Source organism: Delphinapterus leucas, chromosome 11 (genome assembly GCF_059928025.1).
Source record: "Delphinapterus leucas isolate spDelLeu-1000000601 "Yukka" chromosome 11, BTC_Dleu_Yukka2, whole genome shotgun sequence".
NCBI lineage: Eukaryota > Metazoa > Chordata > Mammalia > Artiodactyla > Monodontidae > Delphinapterus > Delphinapterus leucas.
The window spans coordinates 2,937,392-2,961,998 of record NC_143139.1 but is presented as its reverse complement, the minus strand read 5'-3'; the positions used below and the strand labels follow the sequence as shown (position 1 = coordinate 2,961,998).

General features: G+C 38.7%; 1 protein-coding gene across 37 annotated transcripts in view; it reads left to right on the top strand.

Moving 5' to 3' along the window:
- The window catches only part of WNK1 (WNK lysine deficient protein kinase 1), a 134,239-nt gene that overhangs the window by 53,862 nt on the left and 55,770 nt on the right, over positions 1–24,607 (top strand). For all 37 annotated transcript variants that reach the window (XM_089919920.1, XM_022577218.2, XM_022577215.2 and 34 more), the window contains exons 2-4: positions 7,803–7,975; positions 14,525–14,745; positions 16,964–17,121. In XM_089919920.1, the coding sequence (XP_089776046.1) occupies positions 7,803–7,975; positions 14,525–14,745; positions 16,964–17,121 (552 nt within the window). The remainder of the gene's footprint in view (positions 1–7,802; positions 7,976–14,524; positions 14,746–16,963; positions 17,122–24,607) is intronic.

Genomic DNA, 24,607 nt, shown 5'->3' with positions numbered 1-24,607 from the left:
ATAAAAATCTATAATAGACATGTAAAAGAGCCTCTGTTTACAGTATAGATGACTTCTAGACAAAATCAGATAAACGTTAAACACAATAATCCCATAGCATTTTAAGGTTGCCATTCAGTGTATTTATTCTTAAGAAGAAAATTGATTGTAGGTTTTTGGAAGAAGGAAGAAGTCCCTGTTTGGTCCCCCCGCCCACCCTTATTTATACTTTGCTATAAATAAGTAGTTGGCAGATTTTTTTTTTTTTTTGTGGTACGCGGGCCTCTCACTGTTGTGTCCTCTCCTGTTGCGCAGCACAGGCTCCGGACGCGCAGGCTCAGTGGCCATGGCTCATGGGCCCAGCCGCTCCGCAGCATGTGTGATCTTCCCGCGCCGGGGCACGAACCCATGTCCCCTGCATTGATTGGCAGGTGGACTCTCAACCACTGCACCACCAGGGAAGCCCCAGTTGGCAGATTTTTTACAATGGCTTTTAACAAATACTTTTTAAAATCAGAATGGTGGCAGCATTGACCATTGCAGGTTGGTCATAGTGTTTTGAGTTGTGTTAAGTTACTGAGTCTCAGAGGCCCAATTTCAATCCTCACCTTGCTTTTAAGTCATAGGAATTTCTTCTATTCCTAGGGAAATGCTAACTACTTGTGAAAAATGTACACACACAATTTATTTTGGAAAGTGCATTCATGGATCCGTTCAACACATGGCAATTGAACAATGCTAGGTTGTCAGTTGCTAAAGATAGAACACTGAAAAAGGCATTTTGTCACTGCTTTTAGAGTAAGTCTCAGTATATTACTTGTGATTAAGAGCTCTGAAAGAGGCATGTACATAGTTCACGAAACTATACATGTATATGGCAGGGGGTGATTTAACCTAGAGTGAGGGGCAGCCAAGGAAGGTATCCCCGTGGAAATGACAGATCTTTGAAGAATGGCTGGGCATTAACCAGGGAAAAAAGGTTGATGAAAGGGTATCCTATATGGAGGGAACAGCGTGTGTGAAGGACCTGAGTTGGAAGAAGCATGACATGTCTGAGAAAGGCACATGAGAGTGACAAGAAATTAGGCTCGAAAAGTGGGCAAGGATTGCATTGTGTGGGACCTCATTGGTCACAATGATTTTCCACCTTTATCCTAACAGGATTAGGACATACAGTACTTCACTGAGTCTAAGATTTCAATTATGTGATACATTCTAATTTCAGAGATGTTTAAAAATGTGGAAAACAATATTTCTAAGAATTAATAAAGTACGCATACTGCAGAATTGATTAAGTTGACCTTAAAATATTCTGGTTGTATTTGGACAGAGTGGAAAAACACATTGTACAGGGAGAAGTTTAGCCGTGTGGAAACAGCTAGTAGGTTATTGCAGAAATCCAGAGGAGACCGTGATGGCTTGAAATAGGGTGGTGGTAGTAGAGACAGACACGAGTGAATTACTTTGGTTTGAGTTTCTGCAGAAAGGGTTTACAAGCTCACTGTTATTAAGGTTTTGAGTCTCCTCGCCTCCAGTCTATCCTGCATTTCGAAGTTTGCCTTTAGCACTTTTTACAGACTCTTGTGGTCTTAAACATTTCAAGTATTGTAAAACTATAACTGTGGGTACTTTCATGCTCATGATCTCAACCCTTAAGGTAACCTGCTGATAATGGGGGCTGACACTAGCTTGTGCACACAGAATTGGGTCTTTTATGATATGCTCTCAAAGCACTCAGCTTTTTCTCTTTATAATACCTAATAAAATTAATGCCTCTGCCTCTTACATTGTAAGGTCTAGAATAGCAGGAACCTTGTCTCTAATGTTTGTCCTATCCTGTTGTCTGACACAGGGTACTCAAGCATTTGTTAAAATTTAATTAAACATATATGAATATATACATTAATTGCTAAAACTGAAATGAATGTTGCATGTTACAGAAAATAAGAGTAGTTATCAAGAAAATCAGGTAGACTATATATTAAAATATAAAAATTAAATATTCACTTAATGGTAGGTAGAATATTATAATTCATTTGGCTCATGATTACCGTCTTCTGATTGCTTTGAGAACAGCTTAACTTTTCACAATTTCTTTACAATAAGCTTTTGTAATTCAACAGTAATGTATAAGAGAGTCAGCAAGTGATCTAGATTTTCCTTCATGTTTTGAATAAAGTTCCCTTAAATGAGGAACATTTAAGAATATATGGTAAACAATATTTTTTTAAAAACATATATTGGGGAACCCTATTGTCAGTAAATAGAAAACCAAACAAGCTGAAAACTCTTCCCACTGTAAAATACCAGACATTTTGAAAATTTTGATGAGAGGAACTACAGAAACCTATCCTTTTAAATGCATAGCTGAGCTTATAAGGCTGTCAGGATAATTTCCAAGGTCTAGAAACTAAGAAGAAACTAGAAACCAGAGTAGGAAAAGTGTGAATTGACACTAGGGTTCTTCTTGGGACAATTGCCAATCTTGTTAACTAAGACGCATGGTTTTACTGTCTCCCCAAGGATAGATGAAGTCTTAAGCCCGAGCAGATATTGGAACTGAGATCCAATAAACTTGTTCCTTAAAAGGGAACAAAACCTTTAATATAAAGACAGACTAGAGAAAATTTCAGTTTCTGAGTCAGGGAAAAGACAGTTTTTCCCAAGTCAGCTGAAAAAAGTTTACCCTGAGAATACATAATCAGGGACCTGTATTCATAAAAGTATGAGATTCAAATTTGAATGGATTACATGCAGGCATCACCAAGACTAGTAATATCCCTGCTGCACTAGGCATAAATAAACTCAGAGCCTGTCCACAGCAATACACCCACAACTGAGGATATTCCAACAGACAAATCACAGTTTAAGATAACCATATTATCCACTATTGTTAATCATGAGGGGAAACAAATCACCATGAATGAATGTCAGCAGCCAAAACACTAGGCAAAATTCGATCCTCAGTAACTCAGATAAAAGTGTTATTGAATTGAGCTCCTAAAGCACATTATTTTAAAAGAATTAAAGGATTAAAAACTAAAACCACAAAAACATCAAGATGGTATTGGAGGGGGCAGTGAATGACTGATTTGATAAAGATCCAAAAAGAGCTTCAAGAAATGAAAATGTATTGCAATTAAAAACTAAGTAACAAGCGCCACTTTCCTCACTCATCTGGCCCCAGATACTTCGACTTGTCCTTTGGCCCTTTGGCCGTCTGTTCTCTGGGAAAGAAATGGTTTAGGAAGATAGCCCAAGATGAAACAGCTATGGATCTGAGCCTCAGTGGACAGGGTATGTGACTTTGTGGATGGTTGCAGCTTCAGGTTAGGAGTGGGAATAAAAGTGATATTGGGCTGTGAAAGTGGGCTTTTATAGAACTTTGAGAGAAGGCAATCTTGCAGTGATGATTTGGAGATGGAAATAATTTTGGAGATGAACCCTGAGAGGGAGGAAATTCCAAGGAGGGTGCTGGGAAAACTTGTCTGTTCATGAAGCAGGGATGGGGTGGAGGTTGGTGGGGATCATTGCAAATTGAGCCGCCAGTTATCATTTCTCATTCAAAACCCCATGTGTGGGGTTACCACTGAGTGGGGACAAATCCCTCCCCCAGGCATTGGGCCTAGAGAAGTGGCAGGAGAATTCCTTCTCCACTGAAGTCTTTAGTTAGTGCCCAACTTTTTTCCCCCTTTTTTCCCACCTTGCTTTGTTTTTGATGCTAGCTGGGAAAGTAGGGACTGAAGTAGTGACTGAATTCCCTTTATCAGACCCTCCGGTGGGTACTTTTGGTGACAGACTGACTGCTTGACCTCGTTTTATTTTCTGTATGGATGTCCAAATACATGTCTGACTCACCAGTATACCCAGCCCTTGAAGACTTGTATGGCTAGTTGCAAGTGTCTAGTTTGTGTTCATCTCTTATTTCTGGAGCAGGGACTGAGACCTTGCCACATGTCCTTTGCATCTCTGCCTCCTTTAGACTTTAAAGTTTGATTAATTAAAAAAAATTTAAGGTAATAAGCAGGTTAGATGTGATAATAACTTGAGAGAATTCATGAACAAGAAGGTAGATCTGAGAACACTGCCCAGAAGGCAGCAGAGAGAAAGAAATGGAAAATGGGAGAGAAGTTAAAAGATATGAAGGATCGAGTAAGGTTCCACACACACACACCCTTACACATAACACATACAGACATACATAGAAAATCTTACAAGAGAATGGAGAATGGAACGAGGCAGTAATCAAAAAGGTAATCGTTGAGAATTTTCCTGATGCGAAGACAAATACCTGAAACTTCGGGCTTAAAAAGCACAATTAGCCCCATTATGTATAAAATAAAACTTAGATGCATGGTAGTGAATGAGCAGAGCACAATTTTTTTTTAAAGTCTTTAGAGTAACCAGAGAGAAAATACAGATAACCTACAAAGGAGGACAATGTATACTGAGGGCTACAGTAGACGCCAGAGTACCATGAAACAGTATCCTGAAAGTGCTGAAAGAAAACCAGCCTAGAATTCTACACCCATCTAAACTATCATGCAAGAGTGATAGCAATTAAGAAAGTGAGGTATTAGCGCAGGACTAGACAGACCATGGAGTAGAGTGTAGAATCCAGAGACAGAACTGTACTTCTATGGAAAGGATGGATTGTTCATTAAATGATATTGGGGCCATTGGCTGATACAGAACAGAAATAACAGTCAGCCCTTCTTTTACCCAACCAAATAAATTCCTCAACAATTCCCAGATGTGGCAAACAAAACAAATTTATATTTTAAAAAGGAAAAGAAAAATATTTATGACCTTAGTGTCTGGAAAAATTACTGAAGACATAAAATCCACCTACCATAAAGTGAAAGATAGATGAATTGAAATACAGTGAAATAAAAACATCTGTAAATCAGGATATCATAAGCAAGGTGAAAATACAAACCACAAATTGAGAAAAGGTATTTGTAACTCGTAAAACCAATAAAGGATTAGCATCCATAATCTATTAAGAACTGCTACAGGTAAGATAAAGCATCAGTTCCTTGCAGAAGAGGGGTCTTAAGTAGTCTGCAAAGAAAACAAAGTTTCTCACACTTTTTAGTGACTCTGAAAAGGTAAATTAAACTATAGAACATGACTTACACCCATCAAATTGACAAAAGTTAATGTCTGATAATACCAGTTGCTAGTGACCATGTACTCTAGTGGGAACCTTCATACAAAGCTGTTGGGAAACTCAGTTGGCACAGTCCCTTTGAAAAGCAATTTGTTGATACCTATGAAGACTGAAGATGCCTGTTCCCTATGCACTTCTACCGCTAGCTATATATCCTAATAGGTGTACTTCCTCTTTTTTTTGTGCCCCAGAAGGCTAGTGAAGGCTAGAAAAATGTTTTAAGTCCATATAGTAAAATACATAGGATTATATTGGAAACAAATTATATTAAAATAGTTATCAAAACTTTTAAGTTTGTGATATAGTATGCATTATTAATGTATATTAATAAGATCTACTGGAAGATCTAATAGCTATCATAATTTCAAAGTAATGCCTAGTGTGGTATTTTGAGATAATCTGCAACCACTGTTATGTGATATGAAAGTACCTAGGTCTGTTGGTGACAAATCACAGGTACTGCTGAATGCTATTAGGTACATAACGTTCATTCAAGGAAATATTAAGTTTCAATTCAAGGTTAATGAAAAATAAAGATATATTTGTTTTCACACATGTTCACAAACCTGCCTTAAAGGGGTTTATAGACTCCAAGATAAGAGCCTACATCCTAGAGATTAACACTGCAAAACCTTTGCCATATTGTAATAGCAAAAAAATGGGGAAGCGCCTAAAGATTGATCAGTAGGAGATTGTATATAAATTGTGGTGTATTCAGTCAGTGGATAATGAATGGAGTTACAGTAATATGGTAGATATCTTGTAATGTCTCCTTGTACCATCATGGGTGAGCTCAAACACTGTTGAATGGAAAATAGCCACCTTCCAAATAGTACATGCTCTATAACTTCTTTTTATGAAACCTTAACATTTCACCTAAAGTGTAAAAACCCATATGGGAATGGTATATCTGATCAGGGTAGTGGTTGTTATTCAAGGGTGAGGAGTAGTGATGGGAAAGGCCATCTAGTTACATAGGAAGGTTTAAATTATGTCTTTAATGTTTGATTACTTAACTGTATCATAGACACATTATGTTATTGTATGCCTGGACTATTTCGTTAAAATACGTATTATGTGCTTTGATAGAATATTATATGACAGTTTCAACTTAAATTTACAGGACAGTACAGAGTTTGTGTGTATGGGACTCCGTTAAGGGAAGAACAGCAGATTAAGTGCTTTTCTCCAGTTATCTCAGATAAGAAGTGAATTAACTTATGAAGTGCCAGGCACTTTAAATAAATCTACCTAGTAGACTAAATTAAGTTAAATCTACCTAGTAGATTATTTAATTCTTAGAAGAGTCCTATGAGGTGAAGGTATACACAGTCATCCCTCAATATCCCGGGGGGTGGTGGGAATTGGTTCCAGGACCTCACCCTCCACCCCTGTGGGTGCTCAAGTCCCTTTTATAAAATGGCACAGTATTTGCATATCTTCCCATATACTTTTAAATCATCTCTAGATTACTTATAATAGCTAATACAATGTAAATGCTATGTGAATAGTAGCCAGCATGTGGGCAAACTATTCAAGTTTTGCTTTTTGGAATTTTCTGATCCCCCCAACACACACACACACACACACACACACACGCCCATTTTTTACTTGCAGTTGGCTGAATCTGGGTATGCGAACTCATGAATACGGAGGACTTGACTTTATTCATGAAGGAAATTTTAGTTGAAGCCAAGACAGAATTTATATTTAGATCTCACCACTTCCAAAACCCATACTTGTTCCATTATTAAATTGCATATCTCTGTCAATAGGTGACTTATTTTGGAAGTGGTAAATTAACTCCACCTAAAACATGTGTATCTGAAGCACATATTAACAGTAAAAATACTAAAATAATCTCAAGCATGACTTTATTTTATTAAGTAATTTATTTATTTTTTGGCTGCATTAGGTCTTCATTGTTGCACACAGGCTTTCTCTAGTTGTGGTGAGCAGGGGCTGCTCTTCATTGTGGTGCGCGTGCTTCTCAGGGCTTCTCATTGCGGTGGCTTCTCTTGTTGCAGAGCACGGGCTCCAGGTGTGCGGGCTTCAGTAGTGGTGGCCTGCGGGCTAGTAGCTGTGGCGCACAGGCTTAGTCGCTCCACAGCATGTGGGATCTTCCCGGACCAGGGCTCGAACCTGTGTCCCCTGCATTGGCAGGTGGATTCTTAACCACTACGCCACCAGGGAAATCCCTCAAGCATGACTTTATAATCAAGAGTTTTCTTAAATACACTTTAGCCTGTTCTCACACTCATATAACAGGCTGATGAAATTATTAATTATTAGTAACTTCAGTGTTAGGATGTTTTATTTCAACAGTATTGGTCATTATAATTTAGTACATGTTTAGCATCTAAGTGTAACTATGTGACTTGGTGTTTTATTATCTTAAAAGCATATTCTGTCTGTTTTTTCCTTTGTTTTTGTTTTAGGTGTACAGCACAGTGATTCAGTTATACATATACATGTATCTATTCTTTTTCAAATTCTTTTCCCTTTTAGGTTATTACACAATATTGAGCAAGAGTTCCCTGTGCTGTACAGTAGGTCCTTGTTGGTTATCTGTCTTAAATATAGTAGTGTGTACATGTCAATCCCAAATTCCCAATCTTGAACTGTATTCTGTCTTGCTTTTTGATTTTAGGATCGAAAGTTAACAAAGTCTGAGAGGCAGAGATTTAAAGAAGAGGCTGAAATGTTAAAGGGTCTTCAGCATCCCAATATTGTCCGATTCTATGATTCCTGGGAATCCACAGTAAAGGGAAAGAAGTGCATCGTTTTGGTGACTGAACTTATGACATCTGGAACACTTAAAACGTAAGTTCATCAATATTGTAAAAGCTGACCAAGAAGTATGAGAGAACTTGAATTTTCTTATTTCAGGCCTTATCAGTTCTTCTGTTGTTGCCCAGTATACTAAGGAGGGAATGAATAGTTGCTCCAGATGTTAGTATATGAGCACATTTTCCTGCCCACAAGGTCCTCTGGTGTATAAAGTGGTTTGATAATTATGTATTGGTAAGTATTTAAATGAGAAGTTGTTGCAGAATAAACCTAGTTGATTTAAGTTATGGTGATTGGCATTTCTAAAATTGAGTGGCTAAGAGATCAGAAATCAAATGACAAGGTAGCCCTCTAGTGGTTAAAATCAAATTGAAGCTTATTGACAAGCTTTACCCATTTATTTTATCACCTCATATTGGGCAGTTTTTGCTACAGCTATGCACATACTGTATCAATTACAAATTGTATTGTGACATTTATCACTAGATAATTTCATTTCCCAAAGCATCAGAAATTGAAGCCAAAACATCTAGACCTATCATCCCTTTCAGGAATATGGATAGGTCAAATGCAGAAATTCCCTGTATGCCTTTGGAGTCCCATGTCTCTTAGAGTATCTATTTGTACTCAGAGAGGAAACTAGAGTAACTTTTACGGTGTAAATTTTTTGTGGAAGAATTGGATTGTGAAAAATTGTCTCTGTAGTGTGTATTTATTCTTTATAACCTTCTGTAGTTAATGCTACTGAGCTGATTAATCTCAGATCTTTGAAACATAGTCTTGTATTTCCTGGATGTAGAAAATCCCGGATGCTCTTGGATGCTCAAAATTAACATGTTGAAAAGCCAACAGATTATTTCCCTCCTCCACATTCTAATTTTCCCATCCAACTTTTCTAATATTTATGGCAGCATCTTTATGCTAGTCGTTCACGCTTCTTGTTATTCACATGCCTGTTTCTTTTCCTAGACTGTGCTCCCTAGCACTGTGCCTGAAACTTGATAAATATTTGAATGAATTAAGGAAAATTCTGTGGTAGTAGTTGTTTGTATATCTGCATCTTGAGATTCTTTTTCTGGTTTGAATACTTACTGGGTTGTCAGTAGTCTGTCAGTAGATAGAAATAAAGTTAGTTTTTTAAAAAAATTTTTGATGAAATTCATATAACATAAAATTAACCTTTTTAAAGTGTACAGTTCAGTGACATTTATTACATTTACAATGTTGTGTAACCACATCTGTCAACTTCGTAAACATTTTCATCACCTTAAAAGAACACCCCATACCCATTAAGCAGTTACTCCCCATTACCCTTCCCACGTAGTATATTTTCTCTTTAATTGCACATGATCTAAGTTTCTAACCATTTTCTTTTAAGTTTAAAGTTCTTTTTTCCCCATCATTGTCTGTTTCAGTTTCTGAGCCTCAAAGCAAAAGCAGCAAGAGGTAAAGTAGAAAGCACTAGACTTAGAGTAGGAGTCTGCTCTCTGCTCTGACTTTGACCAGCTGTGATTTAGGGCAAGTAGATCCCCTTCTCTGGCCCTCAGTTCTCCATGTGTAAAATAAGTGGACTAGCTGATCTCTAGGATTTATAGATGGGCATTTTTTTTTTTACTCTGGTAAAAACATATAAAATTTACCATCTTAATCATTTTTTAAAAATTTATTTTATTCTTATTTTTGGCTGTGTTGGGTCTTTGTTGCTGCGTGCAGGCCTTCTCTAGTTGTAGCGAGTGAGGGCTACTCTTCTTTGCGGTGTGCGGACTTCTCATTGCCGTGGCTTCTCTTGTTGCGGAGCACCAGCTCTAGGCGCGCGCAGTAGCTCAGTAGCTGTGGCACGCGGCTCAGTAGTTGTGGCACACGGGCTTAGTTGCTCCACAGCGTGTGGGATCATCCCAGGCCAGGGCTCGAACCCGTGTCCCCTGCGTTTGCAGGCAGATTCTTAACCACTGTGCCACCAGGGAAGCCCTTAATCATTTTTAAGTGTCTAGTTTAGTTAAATATATTCATGTTGCTGTGTAACCAATCTTGAGTATTCTTCATCTTGCAAAACTAAAACCCATTAAACAATTCCCCTTTCTTCCTTTGCACCAGCCTTTGGCAACCACCAACTATTTTCTGTCTCTAAGGATTTATCTGATCAAGGTATTTCATATAAATGGAATATAAAATACATGTTTGTGTTTGGCTACTTTCACTTACCATGTTTTCAAGGTTCATGTTGTAGCATGTATCAGTACTTCGTTCCTTTTTATGACTAAATAATATTCCGTGGATATACCACAATTTGTTTATCCACTCACTTATTGATAGACATTTGGGCTGTTTCCACCATGAACATTTGTGTACAAGTGCTTATTTGAGTACCTGTTTTCATGCCTTTTAGATACATATATACCTTTGAGTAGAATTGCTGAGTCATATGGTAATTCTGTGTTTAACTTTTTGAGGAACCACCAAACTGTTTTCCACAATGGCTGAACCATTTTACATTCCCACTAGCAATGAACAAGGGTTCCAATTTTTCCATATTCTTGCCAACACTTGGGTTTTTTTGTTTGTTTGTTTTTGGTTTTTTAATAGCCATCTCGCTGGCTGTGACATGGTATCTCATTTGATTTGCATTTCCCTAGAGAGTAATGATGTTGAGCATCTTATCATGTGCATGTTATACACCTTTGGAGGCATGTCTATTCAACTCTTTGCCCACTTTGTCCATTTTTAAATTGGGTTGTTTGTCTTTTTGTTGAGTTGTAAGAGTTCTTTATATATTCTGTAAGCTAAACCCTTATCAGGTACATGATTTGCAAATATATTTTTCCCATTCTATATATTCTTTTCACTCCTTAATGACGTCATGTGATGCACAAAGTTTTAAATTTTGATTAAGTCCAGTTTATCTGTTTTTTTTTCCCTAGTTGCTTGTGCCTTTAGGGTTATATCTAAGAATCCATTGCCAAAACCAAGGCCATGCAGATTTACCCCTAACTTTTCTTCTAAGAGTTTTATAGGCTTAGCTCTTTTATTTAGATCGTTCCATTTTTTGAGTTAACATTTGTGTATGTGTGAGGTGTGGGATCCAACTCCATTCTGTTGCATGTGGATATCCAGTGTCCCAGCACCATTTGTTGAAGAGACTATTTTTTCCCTGTTGAATGATCTTGACACCCCTGTCAAAAATCATTTAACCATAGATGCATGGGTTTATTTCTGGACCCTCCATACTATTCCACTGTTCTATGTGGAATCTATCCTTATGCTAGTACCACACTGTTTTAATACTACAAAACCTAGCTTTGTGATATGTTTTGAAATTGGAAAAAGTGAGTTCTCCAATTTTGTTCTTCTTTTTTGATATTGTTTTGGCTATTTGGGGCCCCTTGTAACTCCGTATGAACCTGAGGATTAGCTTTCCATTTCTGCAAAAAGGCTGCTAGAATTTTGATTGCATCTGTAGATATAATCAAATCTATCTGTAGATATATCGAATCTGTGGGTCACTTTGGCTAATATTGCCATCTTCACTATATTGTTTTCCAATCCATGAACCCATCTCTCCATTTTATTTAGGTGTCCTTTAATTTCTTTCAACAGTGTTTTCTAGTTTTTGGTGTATAAATCTTTCACTTCCTTGGTTAAATTTATTCCTAAGTATTTTATTCTTTTGGATGTTGTTGCAAATGGAATTGTTTTCTTGCTTTCCTTTTCAGCTTGTTAATTGTTGGGGTGTACAACACAACTCATTTGTGCGTGTTGATCTTGTACGCTGGCAGTTTTGCTGAATTCGTTTATTAACTCTAGTTGTGTGTGCATGTCTGTATGTATTCTTTAGAATTTTCTATATATAGGATCTTGTTATCTGCAAATAGAGGGAGTTTTACTTCTTCCTTTCCAATTTGGGTACCTTTCTTTTTCTTGCCTAATTAATCTGGCTAGAGTTTCTAGTACAACACTGAAGAGCAGTGGTTATTCTTGTCTTATTCCCAGTCTTAATGGGAAAGCTTTCAGTGTTTCACCACTGTAGTATAGCTGTGGGTTTTTCATAAATGCTCTTTATCATGTTGAATATATTCTCTACTATTCTTAGTTTGAGTATTTTTTTTTTTATCATGGAAAGGTGTTGGATTTTGTCTGATGCCTTTTCTGCATGAATTGAAATGATAATGTTGTTTTCCCCTTTGTCCTATTAATGTGATACCTCACTCGTGTAATCGAAACCGTTAAGATATAGAACATTTCCATCATCTCAATACATGCCCTTAAACCTCTTCCTAGGCAGCCCTTTCCAGGCAGCCCTTTCCTCACCCTCCAGAAGTAACTCTGTTTTTATATATATTTTTTTAAACCATAAAACCAACTTTCACCATTAGTTTTCTTTAATTACCTCATATCCCACCCAAGTGAAGCAGAATTTCATTTTTTAATTTATTTTTAAGGTTTTGTATTAGCTTCTGTATTAGCTTTTTGGTTAAACTCCACTTGTGTGTGTGTGTGTGTGTGTGTGTGTGTGCATTTGAAATATCTTTTTTAGTGGCTGCTTTAGATACTGCATTTATATCTTTAACTTTTCACAACATGCTTGATACTGTACAATTTCATGTAAAATAAAGGAAACTTGCAAAAATATAGGCCCATGTATTTCTAGTACTTATACTTAATGCTATAATTTTCATATGTTACATTTATTGTTTAGATCCTGTAATACAGTGTTATAGATTTTCCTTTTAGTAGTCATATGTAACATAAAGATAGTAATAGGAAAATGTAGTCTTTTATATTTACCATCAGTGCTCTTCATTTTTTCCCTGAATATTTCCAGATAAAATAGCATCAGAACTCAGTTAATCAGAAATCTCTGTCCTGTTCTTTTAACATTAGCTGGGCTGCTTGGACTCTGCTACACACACACATATTTCAGAGGTCAGCCAGAGATTTAGGCAGAGTGAATATACAGAATTTGGAGATGCCCTTCTATACCCCCCCCCCTTTTTTTTTTTTTTTTTGCGGTACGCGGGCCTCTCACTGTTATGGCCTCTCTCGTTGCGGAGCACAGGCTCCGGACGCGCAGGCTCAGCGGCCGTGGCTCACGGGCCCAGCCGCTCCGCGGCATGTGGGATCTTCCCAGACCGGGGCACGAACCCGTGTCCCCTGCATCGGCAGGCGGACTCTCAACCACTGCACCACCAGGGAAGCCCTATACCTCCTTTTTTAAAAAAAAATGTATTTATCTTTTGGCTGCGTTGGGTCTTCATTGCTGCACATGGGCTTTCTCTAGTTGCGGCGAGCGGGGGCTGCTCTTTGTTGCGGTGCGCGGACTTCTCATTGCAGTGGCTTCTTTTGTTGCGGAGCACCAACTCTAGACACTCGGGCTTCAGTAGTTACGGTGCGTGGGCTCAGTAGTTGTGGCTCACGGACTCTAGAGCACAGGCTCAGTAGTTGTGGCGCATGGGCTTAGTTGCTCGCAGCATGTGGGATCTTCCCGGACCAGGGTTTGAACTGTGTCCCCTGCATTGGCAGGTGGATTCTTAACCACTGCGCCACCAGGGAAGCCCCTGAACCTCCTTTCTGGGATTACACACCACCCCCACCCTCCAACCCCCCGCCCTGCCTCCTTCACTTTTTAGATCTCTGCTGTCCAACAGAACTTTCTGTGGTGATGGAAATGTTCTGTAATCTGCACCATCCAAAATGGTAGCCACTTGCTACAATGCAGTTGTTGAGCACTTGAAATGCGACTAGTGCAACTGGGAAATGAAAATTTTTTATTTTGATTAATTCATTTAAATATGAATATTCTTGGGCTTCCCTGGTGGTGCAGTGGTTGAGAGTCTGCCTGCCGATGCAGGGGACACGGGTTCCTGCCCCGGTCTGGGAAGATCCCACATGCCGCGGAGTGGCTGGGCCTGTGAGCCATGGCCGCTGAGCCTGTGCGTCCAGAGCCTGTGCTCCGCAATGGGAGAGGCCCGCTTACCGAAAAAAAAAAAAAGAATATTCTTATTTGTCTAGTGAATATTGTATTGGACAGACTGTCATTGTAGAAAGCTCTGTTGAATAGCATTGTTCTAGACCCTGAGGTAATCTTGAACTCTATCCTCGTATTCATTCCTCAGCCAATAATGCTCCAGGTTTCAGTCCAGGTTTGAGCGACCCCCACAGACTAGTGCTTTCCCTTTTCCCTCGTGTGTACTCCCTTCCAGTTTATGCCTGATTTTGATTTCTCCAGAGCTTTCGAGTAGTTGTGTGTGTGTGTATTTACTAGAGTTTATAATTATATCTGCATCCAATAAGAGTTGCTTCACCATTACCAGAAGTCGAACTCTGCCTCTTAACTTTTAAATCATTTTAGCAGTGATCTAATTTTAAGGAATTTATTTTTTGTGCTTTGTTATCAGAATTTGCTTGCCAACTACTTATTATCCTCTCCCCTTTAACCTACTAAAAGTAGCACTAACCTAAGCTTACTGAATCTTAATATTCTGAATTTGATATTCCCATCTCAGATATGCTAGAATTTAATGGAATTCTTCAAAGTAATAAATGCATATCATTGATAACCTGTTCGGTGTACCTTGCCTTTTCTAGGTACCTGAAAAGGTTTAAGGTGATGAAGATCAAAGTTCTGAGAAGCTGGTGCCGTCAGATTCTTAAAGGACTTCAGTTTCTTCATACTCGAACTCCACCTATTATTCACCGGGATCTTAAGTGTGACAACATCTTTATCACTGGCCCTACAGGCTCAGTCAAGATTGGAGACCTAGGTCTGGCAACCCTGAAGCGGGCTTCTTTTGCCAAGAGTGTGATAGGTATGTTTCAGGTGTACCTTGCAGTCTCACTGGCTTTCTGACATTCCTTTTATTTAGAAACCTGACCTTGTCAGAGCTTTTATTATGTGAAATAAACCTTCAGAAATTCAGAGCTTGAACCCAGGAAGTGATGTGGAGTTCTCTATTTCTTTGCCTCTAGAATCATCTTGAAGACCATTGTTGTTTTGTAAAGTTATATGAAGAGAAGTAAGGTGAACTTTGCCTACAAAACATTATGTAATAATTGTTAACCTTACTGAGTCATTTCATTGATACTTAGTATCATATACTTATTTATATAACAGATAAAGTATGTTACTTCCCCATAAAAGAAATTGAATTTATATATAATTTAGTTTCTGAAGAAGTCCGTTGGATATATGTATATTCAAAAATATCTGCCTATTAAAACTTTATTTTAAAATGTGAAAATATGATGGTTCATTATCAACTTTTTTTTTACTCCTACTCTTCAGAAGATATACCTGAAGCAGTTTTCAGCCTCAGTACTATTGACACTTCGGGTTGGCCAGCTCTTTGTTGTAAGGACTGACCTGTTCATTGTAAGATGATTTAGCAGCATCCCTGGTCCTACTCTCTGGATGCCAGTAGCATGCCCCCTGGCCCACTTCCCCCCAGTTGTTACAACCAAAAATGTCTCTAGACATTGCTAGATGTCCCCTATAGGGCAAATCATCATTCTTGAGAATCACTGATCTATACAACAAATCTGTCCTTTCAGCCTTTAACTGTTACGTTAGAGAGTTGTAGCTGGAAAAATAATTTAATGCTGATTATTTTATAAGCTTTCACTTTCTGAAGAGGGTATGACAATTTGAAAACTTGAAATCTTCACAAACACTCTACTCTCCCCAAAGGTGACGACAATAACAACAGCAAGAAAGCCATTCTTTTTTTTTTTTTTTTTTTTTTGCGGTACGCGGGCCTCTCACTGTTGTGGCCTCTCCCGTTGGGGAGCACAGGCTCCGGACGCGCAGGCTCAGCGGCCATGGCTCACGGGCCCAGCCACTCCGAGGCATGTGGGATCTTCCCCGACCGGGGCACGAACCCGCGTCCCCTGCATCGGCAGGCGGACTCTCAACCACTGCGCCACCAGGGAAGCCCAAGCCATTCATTTTTAAGTGGGCTAGAATCCTATGTTTTAATAAGAAAAACATTGAACACCAGTAATTTGCACATCCTTACAAAATAGTGTTCCTGGGAAGAGTTATTTAAAGATGAATTTCCTTTTTGCCCTCCTTATAGGAAGCAGTTCTTTGATTGTCTTTGGCATCTTAATCTCTGTCCCAAGAGGGTTTTTTCTTATTTCTTTTTTTGTTTAAACCATAGTGTGCAAGCCTGTTCTTAGAAATGTCCTATAATTTGAGGTATTCGGGCTTAATTTCTTTGGAAACATTGGAAACCTGGTGTGTGGAATCATCCACTCACTCTATGCTCGTAATTCAGTCTGAGAACTCAAGTGCAGACCGAATTATTTGTGTTTGTGTCTGTAGGATGTGCCTCACTACGCTTCTTACAACTGCAGTAGGTTTGTGTACTGCGGGGGGGGGGTGGTAAGTGTATGAAGAAAAGGGCTCTGGTGAGTGGCCTTTATAGACAATTACAGTTTATTTTACCGTTTTAAAAATGTATTGAATATCTGTTTTTTACTGAAAAGCCGCCTTAAAAGTGAAACTGATCAGATGGAATGTTAATGGCAAGAGACTAGCTATTATATGAATGTTAACCTTACAGCTACCATACAGTAGGGGGCAGACAAGTATTTTGATCTTTTTTAACCCATCATCCTATCTTACAGGTAGATGCCATTATATCTACTTTATTCCTCGGTAGTCTCTTACCTTTTCCTTCCGTTTGTTTTCAATATGAGTTATATCAGTTTATCTTTTATGCAAGGCTCTATTTTGACATTGTATAACACTAATCCATTTGAAACAGTAAATAAATAGACACTTGATCCTGTGCCAGTTTTTTATAAAGGAGTTGTAGTGTAAGATCTATAACATTTGATGGAACAGACTAAGACGATTTCTTTCCTCTCCCCCCACCACCTACCTACCTACCTTTCTTTTTCCTCCCTCACCTCTTACCCCCCTTCCACTTTCTTCTCTCTCACAGGTCAACCCCTCTGCTGTTGCCCTCCCCATGAATCGCAGCTTCTCCTCACACTGAGTCTGAATCATTCTTTTAATTTAAGGTACCCCAGAGTTCATGGCCCCTGAGATGTATGAGGAGAAATATGATGAATCCGTTGACGTTTATGCTTTTGGGATGTGCATGCTTGAGATGGCCACATCTGAATACCCTTACTCCGAGTGCCAAAATGCTGCACAGATCTACCGTCGAGTGACCAGTGTAAGTCTTGGCCTAACTGACTGGTGATCTTAGGCTAAGAAGCTGTATAACATCAAACCGTGCAAAAGGGAACAACACTAGAAAGCATCACATGGAGTTCACCGCTCATCTGTCTGTGTCTCGTGTCTCCTCCTCTTATAAGGACTGGTCAGATTGAGCTGTGGCCACCCAGCTCCGGGTTGACCTCATTCTAACTAATTATACCTGCAGCGATCCTATTTCCAAATAAGGTCACATTCTGAGAAACCGAGGATCAGAATTTTAACATATCTTTTGTGGGGGGGGGGGCGGGCAGGGGACGCAGTTCAACCCGTAACAGTTCATGGGTTCATCCAACAAATATTTAAGTCTATTATGTTCCAGACTTCTTTGTAGATCCTAGGTATTGAATATTATAGTTAAGTAAAACACAAACCTGTCTCTCAAGAGCTTATTACTAGGCAAAGGAGAACAAACAAGTAAACCAGACAGTTACCATAGTGTATAAAAGCAGTTATTCTAGGGATAGGTATGTAACAGAAGCACATAGAAGTAGTGCCTAATTGAGTTTGGACAGGTTAGGAAAATTATGTTAAATAAATAGGGAAAGACTAAGAGTTGCATGTGAAAAATCTTTGTATGTCTACAGTTTGAAAACAGGAAAAAGAAGAGACAAGGGATAAGGGAGGAAAGTGAAAGTTTAGACTATACTTGAGCACTGGGGGAACCATTGCAGCCACTATAAGACTTGGTAGGTGTTGTAGGAATTCCCTGGCGGTCCAGTGGTTAGGACTCTGTGCCTTCACTGCCAAGGGCCTGAGTTCAGTCCCTGGTTGGGGAGCTAAGATCCCACAGGCCACGAGGTGCAGCCCCCGCCCCCTGCCCGACCCCCCCAAAAAAAGACTTGGTAGGTGTCATAAGATCAGACTTAAATTTTTAAAAGAGTTTTCTGGCTGCAGAGTGGAGGATGGATTTATGAGGAAACACTAAAAAGCTGAAAACCCAGTTAAGTGGCTATTGCACTAATCTGAAGGAATAACCGATATACTGAAATAAGGAGTTAAAGTAGAGATGGCCAAAGTGGATGGACAAGAGATTGATTTTCTTTATGAATTTGAATTCAATTAAGCTAACGTGTTCTTTTCCACCTAATATTTATGAAAACAAATAATAATGTGAAAATACCCTTTGTAAATACATATCTTCTTAAGGAGATCAAACTGAATATTAAACCTGATTAAGAGGTTAAATACATTAAATTTTAGGACTATAAAATTTACAGTTTGTATGTAAAATGGTTTGTGTAATTTATTTACTAACTTACTGTCTATAACTTCTTCACTCCATCACACTCTAAACCAGGGATTAGCAAACTATGATCCATGGGCCAAATCCAGCCTCCTACCCATTTTTGTACAGCCCATGAGCTAAGAATTCTTTTCACATTCCTAAATGGTTGAGGGGGAAACCAAAAGAAGAATAATATGTGATGACCTATGAAAATTATATGAAATTCAAATTTCAGTGTCCATGAAGAAAGTAATGACGCAGCCACTTATTTGTTTCTGTATTATCTATGTCTGTTTTCACATATGACAGTGGCAGAGTTGAGTAATTGCAACAGGCTCTGTGGTTCAAAAATCCTAAATTATGTACTGTTTGGCTCTTAACGGAGAATGTTGCTGATTCTGATTCTAAACACATGACACCAGAAAGAGAAAAACAAATATCGTATATTAACACATATGTGGAACCTAGAAAAATGGCACAGATGAATCGGTTTGCAGGACAGAAATAGAGACACAGATGTAGAGAGCAAACGTATGGACACCAAGGGGGGAAAGTGGCAGCGTGGGGTGGGATGAATTGGGAGATTGGGATTGACATATATACACTAATATGTATAAAATGGACAACTAATAAGAACCTGCTGTATAAAAAAGTAAATAAAATTCAAAAATTCAAGAAAAAATCAAACACATGACACCAGAACTTCTTAAAAAATTCTCCTCTGAAGAGTTCTGTAACTAATTTCTAATCTGCAAAAGTGGTGATAATGTTCTACTAGAATGCTATTAGCCTCTGTACTTGGAGTAGGCAGGAGAATCTCAGTGTGAGCAAGTAGTTACTTAAATTATTAGCTCTGATAATTTGTGGGCAGTCTTTTCTCTCTGTTAAGAGTAGAACTATCACTTTAATTCTGTGGCGAAAACATAACAGGTTTTAATGTGACACCCATTTTTCACTGGCCATATTTATTCTTTCTATTGCCTAAGAATAAATAGCATCTTAAACCCAGTACTACCGCTTGAGGTGATCATTCTGGATTTTAAACACAAAGACTTATTAACAAATATCTTTTATTTACCTTCCAGCAGTACTGAATGTTTTGATAGTGACTAGACCAGAAGAATGAAGTATCCATCAGATAGCCATATATTTAAACATTCTCTACTGTCTCTCAGCCACCAGCCTTCTTTGTGGGTCTTGCAATATTTCTACTTTGAAACTTGGTAGATTTTGTTGTGAACCATCAGACAGTGCTTTGCTGTTAGAGACACTGCCTAGGCATTACCGGGTTGTCCAGTGATAGGTGTCTCTAATTAATCTTGTGAATTCAATTCCTGACTATTTCTCTAAACAAATAAAGGTTGGTACTTAAAATATCTCGAGGGATCATGGAATTTTAGTTTCTTTATGTAAAATGAAGTCTAAAAAATAACTCTGCTATTTAAAGAAATAAAGTTATAAATTATATGGTAGGACTTTTTTTTTGTTTTTTTTTTGCTGTACGCGGGCCTCTCACTGTTGTGGCCTCTCCCGTTGCGGAGCACAGGCTCCGGACACGCAGGCCCAGCGGCCACGGGTCACGGGACCAGTTGCTTCGCGGCATGTGGGATCTTCCCGGACTGGGGCACGAACCTGTGTCCCCTGCATCAGCAGGCGGACTCTCAGCCACTGCGCCACCAGGGAAGCCCTGTTTTGTTTTTTAATGCAGAATTTATGGGTGACCTGTATTAAATTCTACCTTGTTTTTTTGGGTTTTTTTGCGGTACGCGGGCCTCTCATTGTTGTGACCTCTCCCGTTGTGGAGCACAGGCTCCGGACGCGCAGGCTCAGCGGCCATGGCTCATAGGCCCAGCAGCTTCGCGGCATGTGGGATCCTCCCGGACTGGGGCACGAACCTGTGTCCCCTGCATCGGCAGGCGGACTCTCAACCACTGTGCCACCAGGGAAGCCCTCTACCTTGTTTTATACCTTACCCACCAAATATGTTTAACTGGTTAAATATAATGACTGTATAGGATGAGTAGGTGAAAAATAGTGTAAACCCTATTGATTAAATCTACTCACCGGAGGCTCAGGGCTAAAAGCAGTGTTCTTTGGCTTCAGACTGTCAGACACAGCAGTGCCATAAAATCAGATAAAAGTTTATATAAGCAATAATTTGATAAAAGTAAAGAAAACAAATTAATTTGATTTTTAAGATAATGCATTTGAGATACTGTCTAATCAACAAATGAATCTTTATTTGCAAATGCAAACTCCAGCTCAGTTGAGAAGAAAATCCCCTTCTCAAATGAAAAAAGTGTTTGGCGTTAGTTTAATAGACCCTAGAAAGACCAATATCACTGTTTCCATAGTCTTAGTGTAGTATTTACCCTTTTTTCAGTTTGTCAATGGGTTGTGTTTTTTTTCTTTTTTAAGATAAAGTTCACATACCATGAAATTCTCCATTTAAATCATTTGAAGGTGTAAAATTCAGTGAGTTTTAGTGTATTTACAGTGTTCTGCAATCAACACCACTAATGCCACTCCATCACCCCAAAAAAGAAACCCCACACCTGTTAGCAGTCACTCCACATTCCTCTTCCACCCAGCCCCTGGCAAGCACTAATCTACTTTCTGTCTTTATGGATTTGATTTGCCTGTTGTGGACATTTCATACGAATAGAATCATAAAATATGTGGCCTTTCGTGTTACACTTTGTTTCTGTGTTATGCTTTGATTTAGCGTAACCATTTTTAAGGTTTATCCATGTTTTAGCATGAATCAGTACTTCAGTCCTTTTTGTAGCTGAATAATATTGCATTTTATGAATGTACCACATTTTTAATGTTCAACAGGTTTTATTTCTTTCTATTTCTGTAGTTTCTTCCTCCTTTTCTCATTGTTTAAACTGTTTGAACCTATAGCCACCCTCACCTCTGGAGAGGAATTGGGAACAGGAAGGATGAAATATACAGTGTTTTAAAAGGTATTGTCCTAGAGCCCGACTTATTAAATCTTTGTTTATAGTTTTGTGTTTGTAGCATAGCATATGGCACATTGTAGGCACTCAGTGATACTTTGAAGAATAACTGATTCAATTAAAGGAATCCCAGATATAGTCAAGTTAGACACTATGTCAATTTGGGGCAGTTGAGTTTCCCCTGCAAAATAAGGTCACTTTAGAAACACTAAAATTATCCTACTAACGTGGAATTGAATAGTAGCAAGTAGAAACTGATACACTTTATATATGTACATATACAATATATTTTTGTAGAATGGGAAAAGCTATTTGGTACAACTAGAGCAGAAAACAATAACTTTAATAGAGTCAAAATTCCAGGACTAGAAAGGCATTTGAAAAAGTCATCTATTCACATGCTCTTCCATCAGTTCTCAGATCACTATTGAGATCTTTGCTGTGCAAAGTGCAGTCCCCACAACCAGCAGAATTGGCATCCTAGGACACTTGTTATTATAAAAATGTAAAATTTTGGCCCCGTCCCAGATGGATTGAGTCAAAACCAGCATTTTACAAGATCCAAAGATGATTTGTGTGTACATTAAAGTTTGAGAAGTGTGAGCTACAACAGTGATCACCTCAGGTCCCTTCCAGTTCTGTATACCTTATTTTTGGTTAAATTAAAAAAAAAAGACTAAATATTGTATATCAAGCATTATTTGAATAAATTTTTGTTCCATTGTTCATGGAACCTTTTTACTAGCATTGTAAGTAACCAAGTTGACTTAGAAATCTAACCCTATTTAATTGCATTTTTTTCTGCCTATTCAAGAGTTGCTTTTTAAAAACGCAAAATAGTAAGTCAGGCTGTGGAAAAGCTGGAATAAAAAGCTTGAGGAGTTAAGTCAGTTGGAACTTTTGGAACCCTTGGTCTCTGAGGATACTGCAGGCATTTACTTGTTCTTTGTTTTTCCTCTCAGCTGTGAAAACTGAGCTCTGTATTATCTACAGTCCGTTATTCTGTACTTCAGTTATTATATTTCTTATCTGGGAAACTCTGTCTTGGTTTCACTAACCTCCATTCCCATCTTCTGGCTTCCAATGAAGAATAAAAAGGGCTATGTCCTTTTTTAATTTTCTGAAGTTTTTCTCATGTTTTGGGTGCTGAGATAAATGTGTGGGGAGTTTACCTTGATTATACAATGATTTATATGATTGTATAAGCATTAGTGGTGACTCTATTGAAATAGAGAAATACCTTGAAGTATTGTACTTTCCCTTAAGTTTGCTTTGGGTGTAAATTGAACTAATTTTTTAAAGGATATGTCAGCATTAGTCTGCCTAACGATTGCACATTTATTAAGGAAACATGTTTGGTTATCCATCGAGAGATCATCAAACTCCCTAATGCAAACTGCCCCCTGCCACTCCAGATTCCTGGTTTCCATCCCAGATCTACTACGCTCCACCTGTTTACCAATAGTAGTCAGTGAACTGCCCCCTCCTAGACTCACAAGGCCTCCTATGGGTTTGGCACTATCTTAGAAATGGGATACAAAGAAGAGTGTTTAACAGCCTAGGATTACTTTTTCAGGTTTGAAGATCACAGAACTCTAGTCAGTTGAATCATAAACTCTAGTTCTCAGTTTCTTTTCAGTTTATTTTAACGATTATTCACTTACTTAACAGCCATTAGTTAGGTGTCTTCTGTGTGTCAGGTTGAGGATACAGCAGTGAACAAGATATATGCTTCAGTGTTCTTTCCCCTTCTTGTAGGGAAGGTAAACATTGAAGTAGTAAATATAATAAAGCACGTGGATTTTATAGACATAATGAGGTACAGGGTTTTGATCTCATTGAGAGAGTCAGAGACAGTATTCCTGAGAAAGTTGGTTTAAATTGAGAGCTTTATTGGCCTGTGTCAGGGATGCTAAGGCAGATCTGTATGAAGGAATGAGCCAGTAACCCCGGTCATCTGGAGCCCTTTACCAGAAATATTTCTAGGGATTTTTTTTTTTTTTTTTTTTTTTTGGTTGTGTTGGGTCTTCGTTGGTGCACATGGGCTTTCTCTAGTTGCGGTGAGCGGGGGTTACTGTTTGCTGCGCTGTGCGGGCTTCTCACTGTGGTGGCTTCTCTTATTGCAGAGCATGGGCTTTAGTAGTTCCAGTGTGCAGGCTCTAGGGAGCGTGGGCTTCAGTAGTTGTGGTGCGCAGGCTCAGGAGCCGTGGCACATGGGCTTAGTTGCTCCACGGCATGTGGGATCTTCCCGGACCAGGCATCAAATCCGTGTCCCCTGCATTGTCAGGCGGATTCTTAACCACTGCGCCACCAGGGAAGTCCTAGGATTCTTGAAGAAAGTCATGCCAATATTGTTGCCCCTTCAGTATTTCCATCATACTCAACCTCTGTCTTATTAATATACTATAATGATAATCATATTGATGTTAACTGTTGTCCCCCCCCCATGAGAACTGAGCGTCTCAAGGACAGGGGTTTTTTCCCTCTGTAGACCAGTTCACTACTACATGTCTGGCCTTGCAGTGGTGCAACTGCCACGTGAATAGCAGATGACAGCAGTGTAAATATTAACACACACACATCCTATGTCTCAGACATTGCATTAAACACTTTGCATTATTGTGTAATTTAATTCTTCCAACAAACCTCATTGGGGATGGTTTACTACTACTGTTGTCTACACTTTAAAATAAAAATCTGAAGCCCAGGATGGCTAGCCCATGATTACATATCTAGAAAATAACAGAGTTATTCTGTTATTCTGATTCCAGGTCCCCTGCTCATGTCAAAATTCTGTACTGAATTCATAAATGTCTAGTACAGTGTCAGTCTGTGACCTGAGGGCATTTAAACCTGTCTGTGTAAGTGCCAATGTGAAGGGGTAAATGGGTAATGTACCGGCTTAATAACTATATTCTATGGTGCACTGATAAAGAACTGTTGTGTGTCATTGTTCTGCACATGCATTTCATTCAGGTCTCAGAGAGGCCTTTCCTGCCCATCCATCTAAAACAGTCTTAGGTGTGCACACACTTTACTTCTATCCCCTATGGTTTTATTTTTCTTCATGGCTTTTATCACAGCCTAACAGTGTTTATCTAAAGCCCCAATTAGAATATAAATTCTGTGGGTTGTGGGGGTTTTATTTGAGTTGTTCTTGGCTGTTTTCCTAGTGCTTAGAGCCTGGCAGGTAATAGGCACTCAGTCAGTGTTTGCGAGATGAATACACGAATACAGAACTATAGGGAGTGAAA